Source organism: Musca domestica, unplaced genomic scaffold (genome assembly GCF_030504385.1).
Source record: "Musca domestica strain aabys unplaced genomic scaffold, Musca_domestica.polishedcontigs.V.1.1 1, whole genome shotgun sequence".
In the NCBI taxonomy this organism is placed as follows: domain Eukaryota; kingdom Metazoa; phylum Arthropoda; class Insecta; order Diptera; family Muscidae; genus Musca; species Musca domestica.
The window spans coordinates 45,142,718-45,158,719 of record NW_026712114.1 but is presented as its reverse complement, the minus strand read 5'-3'; the positions used below and the strand labels follow the sequence as shown (position 1 = coordinate 45,158,719).

The 16,002-nt window shown below is 33.2% G+C and overlaps 1 protein-coding gene across 1 annotated transcript; it reads left to right on the top strand.

The window, feature by feature from the left end:
• The first annotated feature begins 9,367 nt into the window (after positions 1–9,367).
• LOC131802811 (protein C12orf4 homolog) lies at positions 9,368–14,000 on the top strand. The gene is made up of 5 exons (XM_059123456.1): positions 9,368–9,852; positions 9,928–10,633; positions 10,918–11,059; positions 11,127–11,659; positions 13,581–14,000. The coding sequence occupies exons 1-5, from the start codon at positions 9,672–9,674 to the stop codon at positions 13,699–13,701; spliced, it is 1,683 nt and encodes a 560-aa protein (XP_058979439.1). The 5' UTR covers positions 9,368–9,671; the 3' UTR covers positions 13,702–14,000.
• The last annotated feature ends 2,002 nt before the right edge of the window (positions 14,001–16,002 follow it).

Genomic DNA, 16,002 nt, shown 5'->3' with positions numbered 1-16,002 from the left:
TCTTCTACCACGGTTGGAACGAATCTACAACAAGTACCATTGAACAACGTAATGCTAGTGTCGATTGCTATTTCAATTATTGAATTGAATAAAAATTCCATGGAAGAATTAGGAAGGTAAAGTCATGTAGTCATATATTTACTATTTTTTTAAATTTAAACATTTGACATCTCATTATCAAAATCTGTATTCATAAATCCATTGTATACACACAAAATCAGAGATGGGAACTGTTTTTTAAGCCTTAAATTTTGACATGGTAAATTACAGAAAATGCAGAGTTGGGAATGCTAATTTGAAATGAGGTTACCTTTATTTCATTGTACCATGAAAAATTCCTATAATTCATAATTTTGCTCCTATCAAGCTGGGAGTACATAAACAGATTGAAGTCTTCGCATGACATCTTTTGTGACATATCACAAAAATCCTACCGTCGTTGTTCTTTAAAATTTGACATTAGAATGCCTAGCCATAACGGCAAGCTGCTTATGTATAATTATCAGCTATAACTATCATCATATCATAAAAAATAGGATTTAACGTTAAAAAAACAAAACAGATTTTTATACCCTCCACTATACCTAGTATGGAGCATGCTTTAATAAGAACTGTTGCTCAACTTCAAAGAAACTAGAAAAAATCAGCTCTGTGTTTGAGTCTCAAACACAGAGTCTCAAATCATGGTATAGTCTCACAGCTGCTGGGACAATGTCAAATCGATTTTTGATTTGAAAAAGTTGAATGAAAAATTATTGAAATTTGTAAACATTGTTGAAAAATTCATATTATAACAACCACCGATTTACGTCGCATAAGAAAACATTTGAAAATATACTTATTTTTGATAAAACATTTTTAAAATGTTGACATATCAATGTTCCCAAGCGTTGATGCATCTACCTATATTCTTCTACCATGGTGTCAAATAAACTTTTGCAACAGTTGGCCTTGTTTACTTTTAATTTTTAATTCTTATATTGGGAAAAACCGCGAAACTAGAATGGAATTGCAGGGTTATTCCACAAGATTGAATCTAAAATAGTAGAACAATACAGTTTTATCACAAAATTGTACAATTTGTTACCCATTTCGTCGAAAATTTGCATTTATTTTGCAACCAAACTTGAAATAATTTCAATTATTATATTTTTTATTCAAAACATTACACACAAATACACAAAATGCGTATATGTTTTGACAGAATAAGGGCACCAAAAGAAAAAAAATTGTAATTAGGGGATAGCTTTGTTCTACCTTCTGTAATTATGCTATGGTATGGAGCATGTCACAATTACCGAAGGAGTACGAAGTTACCCCCTAAAATAATAATTTTAGACATAACAGAGTATATATAATCTTGATCAGCGTATAATTCTAAGATTTAGCCCTGTCCGCCCGCCCGTCTGTCTATTTTAATCAAAACGATTAAAAATAGGAAGCTTAAATTTTACACAGATAAGTCTTTTGTCTGCATGCAAGTGAAGTTTGAAGATCCACGATATCGTATAGCTCCCATATAACGGTGCCCTCAGATATTCGGTATTTTAATGATTGTAGTCAAACTTTTCAATGAAATTGTCTGAAAATCCACAAAGGAGTTCCTTCTGAGTAATTTACTCCCTGGAAGAGTATTGTCTATATATGTCCACGATTTCGTATATCCCCATATAACGGTACCTCCCGATATTCGGTATTTTGATGATTTTAGCTGCATTTTCAATGGAATTGATTAAAAAATCCATACTAGAAGATCTTTCTAACCGCTGGAAGAGAAGTGTATATATTGGTTCACGATATGGTATTGCCCACATACAACGGTACCCCCCGATATTCGATATTTTGATGATTTTAGGGACATTATTCACCGGAGTTATTTCAAATTTCGCATTTAAAATAGGTAGGACAGTCTATGTCAGAAAATTGTCTATGCAGAGCCTCAATTCTTGTTCTGTGAAAATGTTAAATGAAAACTTTTATGAAGGAAAGAAATGTCAAATGAAACAAGTAAGCAAAGGCTACAGTCGAGCGGGGCCGATCGTTGAATACCCTACAACACTAAAATAAACGATACAGTTTATATAGGCAAGATACTCGAAAGAATTCCACAAGATATTGTAACAAATAATAAAAGAAAACCATCAGGTTTCGTTCTCTAATTTTCGAATAATAGCAACTTAAACTAATTTGCTCATTTCCAATTTATAGGTAGATGTTGCACGTAAATGGTCTTCCTAGATCTGGAACCAATATTTCCCAAAGACCTATAATCTCTCAGAAGTGGCAAAAGATTAACATTTATTATTGGTTTTTGACTGAAACGCATCTATATGAGTTACAGACATTTGACTATATTCTTCAACGAAATCAGCGTTGACGAAATAGTCAGAAATGCGTCTTTCCTGTATTTGAGAATTCTCCAAAGAGTCACTGGAATGGACATTTTCGTATTTAGTCTACAAAAGTTGGCAAACTATTTCGCGCATTGAATATTTTTGGATGGCCATCCAAAACTGCTTGGCTTTTGCAATGTCCGGTAACCCCCATTCAAATGTGCGTGAGGATCGGGCGATAATTACGACCTGCTGACAATTTTGCAGTTTTTTGGTCCATTTCAACCCCTAAATATATGGCGATCATCTCAAAAAAGAGTAGGCTTCTATTCTGACCCTCATCTTATCCCCATGCAAAATTTTGTTAGGATCGGGCCATAAATGCGATCTGTATATGATATCCTGATATCCTAACTACTTAGTTTTGTTAGCTGTAGAAATATTACCAAATGTTTAATTCAAAATGAAAATATGCCAAAAATATGACAAAATTGAAAAAATATGAGAAAATATTACAAAAGCAATATTTTCATCTTTAGAGAGATATTTTTATGCGATTTTTTAGACGTTTTTTCTTTCTGCCAAGAGGCCATTCTGAATTAATGAGAACTGTCGAAATCAGTTCAGCCGTTCTCGACATAAAATAGATCTTCCAAGCATATCTTCTTTGATAGACATATATATCGCATATATTTGCTATATATATTCGAATTTTTGGATCTTAACATCAATGTAAAGATCAGAAGTAACCTTGTCATTGCTTTGTGATTTCGCCGAGATTTAAAATATTCGCGGTTTAATGAAAATTTTTGAATTTTTTCAACAAAAAAGATATGGCCTATTTTACCCGCTAAATATTATCCGATGACCCCCCAAATTGGTAGGCTTCTTCCCCGCCCTAAACTCTAGCTACATGCGAAATTCGTCGATTGGTCTATAATTGCGACCTGTATAGCTTCTGCAAAATCAGACATTTTTTCAGTATTTGGTCCATTTCAACCCCTAAAAATTTGGCGAACATCTCCAAAAGAAATAGGGTTCTATTCTGACCCTAGCCCCACCTCCATTCTAAATTTCGTGAAGATCGGGCCATAATTGCGACCTGTAGAGTGATTACAAATTAACATGGACAGACGGACAGACGGACGGACGGACATACATAGCTAGATCGACTCAGCTCGGCGAGATAGGAAGATCCATATATACTTTCCTATGTGGGAAATCAATATTTCGTGGTGTTACATAATTTTTGGCCCAATCAAACTTATAATACCCCCAACACATAGTGTTGTAGGGTATAAAAATTTATAAAGAAAATATTTTTTTCGTTTCATATTTTTATAGAACAAGAATCCAGCCCCAGGTCCAGGTCTTTGTAAAGGCCCCATATATCAGTACCTCCCTGTATGCGGTATTTTTACGATTTTAGGTACAATATTCACCGAAATTGTCTGAAATTTCTTATTTGAAATTCGTAATAGGTACTACAGCCAATGGTACAATGATATCAAGGTAGGGCTATGAAATCATATGATTTTAGTTTTTTTATTTTCTTGGCTTAATATGTCATCTTTATTTGTTTATGTATGTGTTTTCTTTTCAATAACAATAAAATTGTTCAGAAAACATTCAAATTCGGGTGTTTTCAAAATGTTTATTTCAACGTATGCATCGACAAAATCTAGAGTTTTTGTAGCGAAATAATACTTTAGAAATATATATAGTACATGATTTTGAAAAGAAGTGTTGACATTTCATTCAGTTATCGCGGATTTCAATTATTTATTCAAAATAAATGCAACAAGTTGTTTGATTTTTATTGTTTTGATACTAATTCTGACATTACAAGTTGGCCTACCTTCTCTTTATTGTACCATGCTACAGCCTGTGACAGAAAATTGTCCATTCAAGTCCAGGTCTTTGTATAGCCCCGATATAATGTTGCCTACATTAGCTACATTATTAACACGATTTTTATTCAAGTTTCGTATTTGAATATTGAATATATTGTAATGGCTAATGACAAAAGTTGCCTATACAGGTCCACGTTTTCACATAGACCCCAATATCACGGCTACATTCTGTATTTTTGGGAACACATAAAGCGCTCATTTGGCTGGCTTAAGTCATCGGCAGGCTTCTTCGGAAATGAACAATGGAGCCTAGGGCCAAAATCAAACAAAGTCAACCTAAAACTCCTTTGTTCCTCTACGAAGAAGCCAGCCGATGACATAAGCCAGCCAAAAAAGCGCCTTATGTATTTCCATCTATGCTAATTTTTAACAAGTTTATTTTTCGTTTTATGATTTCAATCACAATAATGTATTTTGACATTAAATTTAGTAGAAAGCTGAAAGCTTGTACTAAAATAAAAACAAGTTCCTACGATAACCAATTGTTTTGTTTCCTGTTACAAATAGTACAATCAAACCAGCTTGCTTTTGCTGCTACCTTAATGTAACAGTTATATGGTAATGCAGGTAGCCGCAACAATACAACTGGCGGTACAAACTGTCATTTTTGCAATTTTTTTCAATGTTATAGAGGAAAAAGGCCGCTGTCGCAGAAAAAAGTTCTGGAACAGCGGAAAAATAATGAATTCTTTTATAAAGGAAAGAAATGTCAAATAAACGTTTTATAAGAAAAAAATGTTCGTTTCATATTTTCAAAAGACAAGAATCCAGCCCCAAAATTCTATTCTTAAATTAAAATTCTATTCTACATTTCTTAAATTTTTTCAAAAATTATTCATTTGACATCATCTCATTGTCAAAATTTGTATTTATAAATCCATTATACATACAAAAAGATGAGAACCTGTTTCTACGTAGTGAAATGTTGCTAGGCCCTCATTAATTTTGCGCGATTTGTTGTTTTATGAAAAAATAATAGTAACGATAACTCACAAATGTATTATTTCCGTCTTCTTTGGCACCTAAAAACAGGGAGAAACATTTTATTTATCTTTTTTTGGGCATAAATCTATTAAATTGAGATTTTATACCATTCATTTTAAATGAATCTTTATCGGTGCTGTTGTTCTTGTGATGTCAAGGAATGACATTTCATTAAAATAAAATGTCTGTCTTTATAGATTACAAAACCAGAATAACTAGCTGAAAATGGTTCTATATTTTCGCATTACCATCTATTACACCTTTCTTTAGAATAAATTCATTTTTTCAGAGGTGAAACTGGTAGTCATTGCATTTATTTTCACAGTGGCATCCACGGTACAATAAGAAAGGTTGAAGAACTTCAAATATACTAGGAAAATGCAACTCTGCGCCCGAGTTTTATAGTGTCAAATATACTTTTAAACCTTCTACAATTATAAAATAAAACTTCAATTAAGTTCTTCAATATAAAATTAACGTTTTTGAGTTATCCATTTTTTATTTAGCCAAGAAAATAAAAAATTAAAATCATATGGTATCGTGCTCTAATATGTTTGCAATTTTTTCAAAATTATTAATTTGACAACATCTCATTGTCAAAATGCATATTTTTAAATCCATTGTATATACACAAATCGAAGATGGTAACATTTTATTGTATTCAGTGAAATTTGACAAGATAATTTACGGAAAATGCAGAGATGGGTATAATTATTAATTGAAATGACTTGACTTCATTAATTTTACCATGGGTATCGTAGTCCTATCTTGATTTTATTGTACCACACATGAACATTTAGAGTCGATCTACACACGATAGCTCTCGAGAAAAAAGAGTACGATTTGGAACATCGTAATATTTATGTCAAAATTAGATGAAGTTGGGAGGTGGCCATTATTGTTTACTTCTTCTGCTATCTCCCTCCTTCAAAAAAAAATTAACATTCAAAACGTTGCTAAATAAAAATGCCCGAAGTAGTTCAAACTTTCCACGACTGTGCGACTGTGGACATTATTGGCCCACTCGTCAGCGTATCTTCCTCACGAATGGTCACCATTTTGAATAATATCTCTGGGAAGGTGTGAAATCAATGTTCGATATTCTTCAAACTTCGAGCATTCAATATTTTCTACCAACTTTACGTCTCCAATGAATATGTGATATGTTGGTTCTTCTTTCTGGTAATTTCCCCTTTCTATGAAAACAGGCTGCTGTGAACACAACAGCAGCGACATCAGGCAAAAAGTCCTTAAGTTCCGACTGGCGGCATCGGCAGTAGCAATACTCAGCCATTATCTTTTGACATCAATGCGAAGAAATAGCCTTTAGCCCGATTTTAACTTAGATCATATTACCGCCAAAAACGGTATCTCCATGGCATAATTACAGAAGGTACTCCCTAAATACAATTTTTTTCTTTTTGTGTCCTTATTCTGTCAAAACATAAACACATTTTGTGTATATGTGTGTATTGTTTTGAATAAAAAATACAATAATTTGAAATTATTTCAAATTTGGTTGCAAAATAAATTAAATGTGTAACAAATTGCACAATTTTGTGATAAAAAAAAAGTTTACTCTCAAACCCCAAATTTACTCACAAACAAACATGAACAAATAAAAAAGCAGCTAAGTTCGCCCGGCCGAACTTTTAATACCCTCCACCATTTGGTGAACAAAATTTAAAAAAAAGTACCACTTAAATGAAAACTGTTATATGGAGACTATACGAACACGTGGCCCTGCTTACGAAAGTTTTGGTCATAGGCTGTAGTACCTATTACGAACTTCAAATACCAAATTTGAAACAATTCCGGTGAATAATGCCGCTAAAATCATCAAAATACCGAATATCGAGATGTACTGTTATATGAGGGATATACGAAAACATAAACCTACATACAAATTTTTTGTCATAGGCTGTAGTATCCAGTACGATATTTAAATACGAAATATGTTACAATTCCGGTATCGAGTATCGGGAGGTAGACATGGACCTGCATACAACAATTTTTGTCATAGGTTGTAAGAAATTTTAAATAATTTCGGTAAATAATGTTGCTAAAATCATGAAAATACCGAATATCGAGAGATGCCGTTACATGGGGGCTATACAAAAATGTGGACCGTCATGGTCCATTTACATTTAACACCTTACAACATTTAATACACCTTGTTTAAAACAATACATCAGCTATCGAAAAAAAAAAACAGTTCACATAGTGTACTGTACCGGTACAGTATCATTAAAAAAATTTAGCGGCAGTGTACCGGCACCGTCGTAGAAAAATACATGTTCCCAAGCGTTGATGCATCTACCTATATTCTTCTATCATGACCGGTACACTACCACTAAAAAATATTTTAGTGATACTGTACCGTAACACAACGATGATCGTAGTGTACCACAGTCGGAGCGCTAAAAATCGTATTGTACCGTAGTGTTTCGCAATCGGAGCATTAAAAAATCGTAGTGTACCACATGCACCACATTAAAAAATCGAAATCATAAAACTGATTTAAAACACTCAGCCATACTTTGTAAGATATTTAGTTTTTTACGCCTACATTCATTGATTTTTTCGGTACCACAAAATAACAGGTAAATTATTTTCGTAGAAAATTAAACATTTAAATTTTCAACGGTTAAATACAAATTATTATCACTTCAGATTTGCTCCTTTTTTATTCTTTCTACCTATTTCTATATTTTTCTACTTTCTTCAATTTCGCAACCAATCTAAACACACATGGCAAATAAAATAAATTCAGCTTTTATTTTCATAATATTGAATTGTATAAGTAGTTTTTGTATTATCAAAAAAACATCAAACATCTAATTTTTCTCACAAATCGTAAACGACACGTATGTGGTACACTACCGGTCATGGCGGTTGATATGTCAGAAAAATTTAAATGTTTTTTCAAATAAAAGTAGATTTTTATATGTTTTCTTATACTACGTCATTCGGAGGATATAATAATTCGCGTTTTTCGACAATTTTAACAAATTTAAATAATTTTTCATTCAACATTTTCAATTTCAAAAGTTGTTTGACAGTTCATTGTACCAGCAGCTGTGTGGACGCGTCTACCTATATTCTTCTACCATGCTACCGGTACATTATTTTACACAACGATTTTGTAGTGCTCCGACTGCGGAACACTACGATTTCGTAGTATACGACTGCAGTACTCTACGTTTTAGTGCTCCGACTACGGTACAGTACGATTCTCGTTATGCTCCGGTACAGTATCACTAAAATATTTTTTAAGGGTTGTGCTCCGGTACGCTACATTATCTTAGTGTACCACTTCACCTCGGAACGGAGCAGAACACTACGGTACAGTACCATGTACAATACGGTAGATTAATTCAGGTAACAGCAAGTGTTGTTGTTTTTTATGTAATACAAGTGCCAGAGTAATATTTCCAAAAATGTAAACAAAACAATTAATTTTCAATAAACTATTTTTATTTAAAAAATTTCAATTTTAATTTGGATTATTAAATTTAAAATGCAGAAGAATAGCTCTTAAAATATTTGATTTTAACGTTTTCATATCATACCCCTGTATGTAAAGTTGTTCCAAAGTTGGTCCAAATCTCTAAACACCTCACGCAAATGCTAGAAAATCGTGGTAAAAGCAGGTAGTCCATGTTTGAGGAATACAGGTAGATGCATCAACACTTGGGAACATTGATATGTCAAATCTTTTTAAATGTTTCTTCAAAAATAAGTAGATTTGTATATGTTTTCCTATAAGACGCCAATTGGAGGTTGTAATGATATGCATTAAAAAAATTAAAAAATTTGAATAATTTTTCATTCAAAAATGTCAATTCCACAATTGGTTTGGTAGTCCCCAGCAGCTGCGTCGATGCGGCAGCCTGTATTCTTCTACCGCATCGACACAGCTGCTGTGACAATGAACTGTCAAACCAAATTTGGGATTGAAAAATTGAATGAAAAATTAGCGACTGGCGTCGTATAAGAAAATATTAAAAAATCTACTTAGTTTTTACAAAACTTTTTAACAAGTTTGATGGATCTACCTGAATTCTTTTACCATTAGTTGAACAATCTAGTTCTCAAAACGGATCGTTTTAGTTCAGTTCCATCGAGTTCAATCGTCCGTTTCGGTTGTGGAGTTCATATCAATAATAAATATTATTCAATTATAAACAATAAAACTTTATATTCATTGGCATTTGTAATTTGGAAATATTTATTTTTTTACTTCATGCCAATAGAAACATTTTTTCTTTTATTTACTAAAAATGACAAAAGGGAGAAATCTCAAAGCAGGCGAAAGAAGAAGATTTACTGAAAGTTCAATGTAAACTAAAGGATAGTTCTGGTTGTTCCTTTCACGCTGCAGTTCTTTTGAACTAGACGGACAGACATCGCTCAATTTTTTGGGGGCGTATTGAAAAATATGTTGGATATTGGAAAGTCGACAACCAAGCCATTCATTTATAATTACAAGGACCAAGAAGGTTCTTGCAAGAATGTGTCGTTAGATATTCGTATACCATACGATGATTGTTTGGATGAATTGGTGACTCAGGTCTTGTCCAAAATGGATCCGATGATGAGGTTCTTGGACGAAAATGCTGGTTAGTATAAATAATTTTTTTAATCATTTAAATAACTTTTTTTAAGTAAATAATTTTGCACAATCAAAATTAAAGCCATTAAACGCGGTCTGAAGGAGTTTATTGATGTTGAAAACCAAAAATTTCGGGATGAATATGCTGATGAGCTACTGGAAAAGGTTCGAAATAATGACATCGATGTTGAGGAAATCATACGGGATACCGAACGTCACTACAAGGAGGAGCTCATACAATTTGCAGACCGTATTGGGCCAACAGATGAAGATATATTTGCCCAAAGTTTTCATCGTCTGGTACACTCTTCCCAACTGGAAGAGATCCTGAAGAAAGAGCGAGCATATGCTAAAGTTATTGCAAGTATTACCAAAGAAATGGATAAAGAGGTTGAAACGCTGAACAATTCACAACAAGAAGAAATGGAATCGAAAATTAATCAGCTAGATATAACCACCACGCCGGAGGACATAAACAATCTATTGGCCCAACAATATTCTACACAGAATTTTGTTCGTAAACGCTATGAATCAGAATTGGAGGCGAAAATTGGGCATCAAAAGAATGAATATCGTCAGTGGATTACAAGTCAAGTTAGTGAATTATTTCAATCCAGTCCAGTTTCAACGCCACTGGGCAATCGTTCGTCTATGTTCATTTCCCAACAACCATCAATGGAGGAAAGTTTTACCATACATTTGGGATCCCAACTGAAGCATATGCATAATATTCGTATATTGAGTGCTAACGTCAATGATTTGTGCAGTCCATTGCATGCAGATGAAAGGTAAATTGACCAGTAAATAGGGACATTGATTATAACTATTGTGGCTAATGTGCAGGATTATGAAAATAAATTCAAATGAATTAACCCTTTTTGATTTATATTCTTTATAAGATCTGTTAATGTTCAGATGTATTTCTCGTATGTATTGAAGCTTCAACAGGAAAAAAACTATTTATTGAATATGAATATATATTATTTGAATATATACGCATTTCCTGCTTGTTTACGATGCAGGTTACACTATCAATTTTATTTAAATTAAAATATTAACTAATCCATTTCAGTTTAAATGGCCTCAATATGGCTTTGGGTCTCTACTCTAGTTCCCTATGCGGCGTTGTTGTTTTAACGCCATCAGTGCAGGCACAAGCTAATAAAGACATAATTAAAAATGCTAATATGTCAACAGAATTTCATTTTAATCAGGTAATATGGAAAATCAATAACTTTCTTAAAAATAATTAAAAAACTAAAACTTATTTTATTTTTTTAGATTGATGACCAACTTGAAAAAATTGAACAGCAAATTCGCCAATTGAATCTCCTCAACTCTTCATCTACTCCCAGTACTAAAAGTTTAAGTACAGTTAGTACTGATGTTAGTATTGGCAGTACAGAGGGTGGTGAGAAAGATGTCATCGTCTCTGGTGTCATAAATCCATCGGTTCAAAGTAGTGCTAGTAACTCACCCGTTAAGACTAGTGCAAAATTAAAAACTGGCGACTTTTTCATTACTAAACATTCCAATCTATCGCAGTCGCATGTTATCTTCCACTTAATCTCAGATGAACCAATAAATTCTCCAAGTGAAATTAACTCAAGACATCCTGTGATATTGGGTTTACGCAACATCCTCAAGACAGCAAGTCGCCATGATGTTACAACTCTAACAATACCGGCTTTATTGCGACATGAAATGTCTGAAGATATGACGGTGCAATGGTGCATGCGTCGTGCTGAATTGGTATTTAAATGTGCTAAGGGTTTTATGATAGAATCGGCATCTTGGGGTGGCGCTGAACTGAGGTAAGTAATCATATGCATATGATAGTAAACATATCTTAAACTACAGCGTATTTAGTACACATTTTTTTTGGGTGTTGGGGGGTATCAGTAGCTGAAAGCCGATGCATTTTTTGATAGACCTTTAGCTATAAATACTCACTATAGCATAAAGGAAGGAATTTTTTTAGCCTTCGGATATTTTAAGAAAATTTTTAAGGTCACTTAGACCCATTTCTATCAATTCGGCGACATACAGCGTTAAATCTACTGACAGTTAATAGGTTGATTAGGGACGTTGCTCGGTGGCCACGTGATATGATATATCTTGACATTTTATTTTTATTTAACGACTAAGACTGAGGGAAATCTTTGCATGAAAGCATCCTGTTTTATTAGTTTTTGGGGAGAATCACATTCTCTAGATTCCCTAATTAAATCAGTTTTTCTTATTTGATTTACAAATATACATATAGCTTTTGGTACTTTGGCGTAGAAAACGCTGTAGGCTCGGCGAGTTAAGCTGCAGCTGGTATGTTTAGTTCTGCGAAAAATATCTAAAACGACACCAAAATCCATATTGAAATCGCCTTCCTACACTTTTGGGCCTTGTAGCAAGCAGCGTTCGAAAATAAACAGTATGGTATTGTACCGTAGTGCTCTGTACCGTTCCGAGGTGGAGTGTTACACTAAGATAATGTCCCGTACCGGAGCACAACCCATAAAAAATATTTTAGTGATACTGTACCGGAGCACAACGAGAATCGTACTGTACCGCAGTCGGAGCACTGAAAAACGTAGTGTGCCGCAGTCGTAGCACTACGAAATCGTAGTGTTCCGCAGTCGGAGCACTACAAAATCGTTGTGTATCACATGGCGGTACATTAAAAAAATAATGTACCGGTAGTGTACCACATATTTATCTTTTATGATTTGCTAGATTTTGTTTAATTTGTACATTGATAATTTTAATTTTCCGCGAAAAAGTTTATTTTAGTGGTTGCGTTGTAATGGGTTATTATGAAAATAATTTACCTGTTATTTTATGGTACCGAAAAATCAATGAATATAGGTGTAAAAACAAAATATTTTGCAAAGTATGGCTGAGTGTTTTAAATCAGTTTTATGATTTCGATTTTTTTAATGTGGTGCATGTGGTACACTACGATTTTTTAATGCTCCGATTGCGGAAGACTACGTTTTTTAGTGGTGCAACTCCGGAACACTACGATTTTATAGTGTTCCGATTGCGGTACACTACGGTTTTTGAGCGCTCCGACTGTGGTACACTACGATCATCATTGTGTTCCGGTATCACTAAAATATTTTTTAGTGGTAGTGTACCGGTATACTACCGCTAAAATTATTTTTAGGGATACTGTACCGGTACAGTACACTATGTTTGTGTACTGTTTACTTTAGAACGCTGGTACCAAGATAAAAAACAATGTTTCCGTGTATTCGGTAAAGTTGCCTCAAAAGTGTGGAGAAGAAAAGGGGAGAAAAAACCACAGATATTAAACCATATGGAACATCTTGCTCTCACAATTCACCCTAATTGTGGTTTATTTGTTCTTATAAGACTGCGAATGTATTTTAAGTATCAGCAGCATCGCTACTGTCACCTAGTATATAACGGTTATTATCTGTGGGTTTTCTCCATCGAAGGCTACCTCAGAAGTGATTATGCTCATCCGAGTGAATCCAATACACAAAACTGTGGATTGAAGTTATGCAGCGCACCTGTTGTCTGCAACCTCTTGAAAAAATGCGGCAACATTGTTTTGTTTTAATTTTTGTGACTGTATTTTTAAAGTCTTTGGTTTATCCCAAAATATGAAATGCCCCACAACTTTTTGCTGTTTTTTTAAATTAGCATCAAAACCAGACGCAAAATATTACTTGTTAATAAAAACTACTCATGGTTAACAATTCCTTTTTTCAGCACCCTCCAGTTGTTATTGCCTCACGATATATCCGAAGAGCTATTCAACACATTAGCAAGTATGGTTCCCAATGTATTTCGCGTGGCGAATCCTAAAATACTAGTTGATAATTCCAAATAAATCAAGAAAATTGTAATTTTTAATGTTCGTTTATTTAAACTCGAAAATGTTTATATATATATGGGTGTTTATATTTCGTTTAGGTTTTTATAGCATCTTGCTTTTGTCATCAAATATTATGTTTAATCCTTCAAAAAGAAGTAAACACTTTTCAACACATTCACAATCAAAAATTCCTGTAAATTTCATTCGTTCATTATATGTAGTTATTTTTTTATAATTAATGAATACAATTAAATTATGCTCTGTTCTTTTGCTGTTAAATATACATACGTTACTATTCAATGAATAATACCAAATTTATTTAACTTTATTTTCGTGTTGTCACTGATTCACAGGTAAACATAATTAAATTTCAATATATATCTTTAATTGTTGTAGTTTTTAACAATAATAATATTCAATTTACACATTTTTTTAATTTCAATCTACTTTTTGGAACAGAAATGATGTGATAAATTTCACTCATCTCTTTACGTATTTTTTTAAATTTTTATTTGAGATTTGTTTGTGTGTTCAGTTATCCACATAAATATATATTTGTTTTGTTCATGCTATAGAATAAGAAGAAATATTCTATAAAATAATTCTATTATGTTTGGTATTAATAATGAGTCTGTTGGATGGTTCTTATAAAAGAAAAATCATATCTTTATCATATAAAAGTGCTTCACAAAATATAATTTTGTCTGTTTAAATTGTATGAGTATTTTATACCTTAGTTTGTTGTAATATTGGTCGAAAATAATATAAATACTTTGAGAGTTGTCAGTATGTGTTCTGCAGTTTTACAAGCGAAGTGGCTAATAAACATTTTAATGTGACCTGACTATGTTGTATTGTAAGCCAAAAAAGAAATGTCAACAGAAAATTTGGATATACCATACTACCTATTAAGAATGCATAAAAACTAATTTTTAATCTTTTTAAATTTCTAATAAAATCAAGATTAGTATCTTAGTTGTAGTTTTGTTAGTCATTTAAAAATATTTTCCTGACTGTTTTGGAAAAGAATGTAATTGTTTGGAAGCAACAATGTACAATGAAGTATACTTATACCAAATATGGTCCAACAGGAAGACTAATTTTGACATCAATTTGACAATAAACGTACTGCATTTTGCAATGTGTTTATTTGACTCTCTTTAAATTTCAAGTCACAATAAATCTTTTGACTGGAAACTTAGACGTCAGATAGGCTTACTGGTACAAGAGTGGAGTTCAAAACGCTGTTGATCCAATGTACAATTAGGAGTACTCAATATTTTTAATAATATACCCATAACCATTGAAGCTCAACAATGATTGTAATGACGGTGCCCTTTCGTCTTATAGAATCATATTCCATGAAAATCAGGTGACTTTCTACGTTGATAGTCTCTAAAAGCATTGGAGAACTATGGCAGTTTTGAAATGCAGAAACGATCTGGATATGTGCTAATCGGCCAATCCTGGGTGTTGTAATATAATTGATAACGGAACGGCACCTAGACGCTGATCTGGCCCAAATTACATGTGTTTGGAGCACTTGAAAGCTGTCATTGTGTTTTTTCGTCCGACTAATTTCCGACATTTTTTCGTTGAGCGTCACCCAAAATGTATTTGTATTGCATAAACTTCAATAGATATGAAAAAACGTTTCCTATATCATTGCTCTTACTCTGATCAATTATTGATTTACTAAGATCAGGACATCTACCCATCCATCAATAATTCCAGCCAATCGATGGATGGCAGGTGATGGTGGATTAGTGTAAATGCTATTCAGTCCTATATGATAGATCCTCTGTTATATAGACCCTTCCTTCTCACTATAATAGAGTTTCTTTAAGCAGGAAATTTTAGGGTGTTTGTAAATATTTTTGTGATGATGCATTAATAAGACCTTTGACTTCCCATGAAGATGTATATTTCTGAATTGTGCAGCACTTGTGTTGGCAGATTACAATGGTGTTACAGAGCTCACCTCCAAGATGACAAGAGGCAAGAGACTGTTCCCACTTCCAATCTTATTGAAGGTATCTGATGTACGCAATGTGTCGATATTAACATAAATGTAGAAATTAATCAGGTCCGTAAAATTTAAAAGGGAAACTTTCTGTTTCTGTATAGTTCTTCTTTTTCTGGTTTCTGAATTCCTCTCATTTAAGAGTTTAAATCTTTGGCTGAGGGTAGCGCGTTTGACTGTAATGGTATACCCGATACCACACTGTGCTACAAGGTATTAATACTTTTGGGCATTTGTTTGGAACATGCAAAAAGAAACGAGATAAACCCATTGTTCCTTTTGATGATCTTCGT

Coding starts and splice junctions, on each gene's coding strand:
- LOC131802811 (XM_059123456.1), top strand. CDS start 9,672: ATGTTGGATATTGGAAAGTCGACAACCAAGCCATTCATTTATAATTAC. Junction 11,060..11,126: donor CAGAATTTCATTTTAATCAG/GTAATATGGAAA, acceptor TTATTTTTTTAG/ATTGATGACCAACTTGAAAA. Junction 11,660..13,580: donor TGGGGTGGCGCTGAACTGAG/GTAAGTAATCAT, acceptor TCCTTTTTTCAG/CACCCTCCAGTTGTTATTGC.